Source organism: Helianthus annuus, chromosome 5 (assembly GCF_002127325.2).
Source record: "Helianthus annuus cultivar XRQ/B chromosome 5, HanXRQr2.0-SUNRISE, whole genome shotgun sequence".
NCBI classification, from domain to species: domain Eukaryota; kingdom Viridiplantae; phylum Streptophyta; class Magnoliopsida; order Asterales; family Asteraceae; genus Helianthus; species Helianthus annuus.
Genome location: NC_035437.2, coordinates 50,869,640 through 50,873,204, shown reverse-complemented (window position 1 = coordinate 50,873,204; position 3,565 = coordinate 50,869,640). Strand labels below are relative to the sequence as shown.

The 3,565-nt window shown below is 35.8% G+C and overlaps 1 protein-coding gene across 1 annotated transcript; it reads right to left on the bottom strand.

The window, feature by feature from the left end:
* Window positions 1–3,079: 3,079 nt before the first annotated feature.
* Window positions 3,080–3,565, bottom strand: LOC110943311. The gene has a single exon (XM_022185061.1). The coding sequence runs from the start codon at window positions 3,563–3,565 to the stop codon at window positions 3,080–3,082; it is 486 nt and encodes a 161-aa protein (XP_022040753.1).

Here is a 3,565-nt window from a genome sequence, read left to right as displayed (position 1 = left end):
GAACGCATAAACGATCCAAATTACGCAACGAATGGAATTTTATCATGCCAATCACTAAAATAAAATATTTTAATGATTACATAAATTTTTGGAAGTCCGGATATATTCAGAACGTAAGATATGCGCGAAAATGCAAACTTATGCACTTTTTGACGCTTTTTGTCCCTATTGATCAAATAAGTTTATTTTTGCGCACTAAACACCTCAAAGCCTATTTCTAAGCTATGTAAAGGATATTTAGGGCATGTTTAACTTATGGTCAAGTTCCGGAATGTGCTATACTATGTGAATCAACAGACTTTCGTAGTTTGACGCAAATAGTCCCTGAATGTGCATAAACTTGTTTTTGACACACCAAAGCTTTCAAAACTTATTTCTAAGTTATCTAAAAGTTATTTAAGGTATGTTAAGCCTATGTCACTGTTCCGGAGTGTTTGCCGCATTAAACTGAGTACGTTTACGCATCAGTTCGCGTTTAACTTTCCAGAAAGCGATTTAAAGCTTGAAAATGAACTAGAATCAAAATGTGAAATTGTAAAACCAAAATAAACAAATTTTTGAGGTTAAAACACATTGTTTCTTTGATAAAAGATAGTGTCCTACATTGTGTGTGTTTACAGAGCACAGGTGTCACAGTCTCCCCTACTTCAGGAAATTTCGTCCCGAAATTTATTTGTAGGAGACCGTAGAGTGGAATTGAAACAACTGATGGATAAGCATATTGCTAGATCCCAAAGATGCGGAGCATCATTTGGAAATTTTAAGGAATTCAAATTATGATTTGGGGTATTCAAAGCGTCTCAAGGTATTCACTTCTTTGAAACTTGTGACAGTCAACTAGTGTTCAAAAATCATTTAAGTAAGGCACTATGTTATACTAAGCTCCTAGTGTAATTCCTAGCAAACAAAGGGGGTGTACATTCAAGCCCTTCATGTACATGGTTTCTAGCGTCCCACGAGGTACATCCAATGCACCATGAGCATCTCATGCATAGGAGACGGGTCAACATACCTATGGTATCAAGATCGTCATCTTTAACACCATATCATACTCCCGGTCGGCTCGATTTGAGTTAATGAATGTACTTGCTTATATCTATTGGAAATAACCACTCAAATAATAAACAAACACATAATCACATAATGGTCCAAGATAACATAAAATCACCAAATGATTTCAGCAACGTTCTGAAGAATAACACAATAAGAACACTTATATATAGGAAGTACCATCGGAGTCACCATGTTCTTATCGCATCATACTCCTCCCGTTACCTTAATCATTCTAGATTTTATACCACCATACTTAACAAGGCTTACTATGATTCTCATGCGTCGAAACTCATAATTAAGTGTGCACCCATAATTACTTGTTTCGTCACATGGTCCACATAGCTCCTCTTGTTAAGCAAGGGTAAACAATTAATAAGGTCGAACTATCAACTAAACCAAATAAACATTGTCACAACATAACATCTGTCAAATTGAATTATATTTCATACTAGCAATGATAACACTACTTATTTTTCCTATGACAAATTTAGCAGTATGTATTTTATTCTAGTACAAATATATATGTTTCATATTAACCAAACAGGTAGAATGCAACATATACTAATCATACATTATCATCATAATGTAAGGATATCAAGGAAAAATTATTCTCAAATCATGCGCTAGGTATGCTAAGTGAACATACAAGGTAGAAATGTAAAACAATGTGTCCATATGCTACATGAACATGTGTAACAGAAATGCAATTTAAAACAATGTACTAGGTATGCACTAAATGGACATACATAGCATACGATGTAATGTACTAAGTATGCACTAAATGGACATACATAGCATGAAATGTAATGTAAAATAATATACTAAGTATGCACTATACATAGCATGAAATGTAATGTAAAATAATGTACTAAGTATGCACTAAATGAACATACATAGCATGAAATGTATTGTAAAATAATGTACTAAGTATGCACTAAATTGACATACATAGCATGAAATGTAATGTAAAATAATGTACTAAGTATGCACTAAATGGACATACATAGCATGAAATGTAATGAAAAAATATGTACCAAGTATGTACTAATATCAACATATGAAGCAAATTGGATTTACAATCATGTGCTATACATATTAGATAAACAAATCATGTGTATAATGCTATGATCATAAAAAAGTATTATCTTGTATTGATCGTGTTACCAAATTTGTATGAATGCACCAGAGTGCAATCATATTATACTAAATTATAAGATTTAGTTCCTAAAGAACAGAATCCTCAGAATTATCATGAAATTTGAAATCACACATAGTGCAATCATAATAGAATTTGAAATTGAAAATTGAATAACAAAGATAAAGATAAACTTCTTGAAATTTATGTTGTCATTACAAACATTGTTTAAAATATGTACATTGATCTTGTAAAATAAACAGGAAAACTAGAGGTTCAAATGATCATAAGCGCTTGATCATTGGTTTGAGCCTCATTGATGTTGAATGCTCGTCCATTAGCATTGGCAAGCTTGGGGCAGTTTCGCTTGAAATGATTTAAGTCACCACAATTGAAACATGCTTTTGGGCGAGTCTGAGTAGGGGCTGCTTGATTCTGGATACGACAGGTCACAGCTAGTTGTCCAAACAAACCACAAAGTGTACACTGGCGACAAGGGGAATTTGACGCATGATGATAATTGCAATGATTGCATCGAGGTTGCTTCCCACGATAAAATCCCTTAAAGGGTACTGAGTTCAGTGGAGCAGGTGCAGGAATTGCAAAATTCTTTGAAGCCTTGCGCTTCTTAGAACATTTAGAAGATTCGGCCTTTGATTTTCTCGAATTCTTGTTAACTGATTCGGTGTCTTGTCTCTTGTCTCCTTGTCGAAATAACTTACCTTTTCTAACCTGCGAATCAGTCAAGATAGCAGCTAATTCCTTAGCCTCCCTGAACGTTGCAGGTTGGCTGCCAGTGACGATGTCTTGGACAGGGTCAGGTAAACCATCGATGTATTTCTCAATGGCCCGGTCCAAAGGTGTTACCATAGTGGGGCAGAGTAGGCTTAACTATTCAAATAGGTCAGTGTAGGCACGATTTTCCCCACTATCCTGTTTCAAATGATAGAACTCATTTTCCAGTGCCCTTATTTCACTTTGTGTGCAGAATTCCTTCTTCATAAGATCTTTAAATTCTTCCCATGTCAGTTTCATTGCTACCTCGGCACCTCGGTCCCTCATAATACCATTCCACCAAGTGAGTGCTCTCCTTTGAAAGACACTCGAAGCGAAGTCTACTTTTCGCTCATTGGGACACTGAACATGGCGGAATGTGCTTTCTATACTTCCGAACCATTGTAAAAGTGCGGTTGCTCCTTCAGACCCAGAAAATTTTAGCGGTTTGGCTGAATTAAAGGTCTTGAAATTACACTGGGCATTGTTGTTGTATATCTGATGAATCTGGGTAACTACACCTGGAAGCACTGCAGCCATTTGTTGAGCGATGAGGGCTGCGACTTCTTCATTGGTTTGAGGTTGCGTGTCACACCCGTTCAT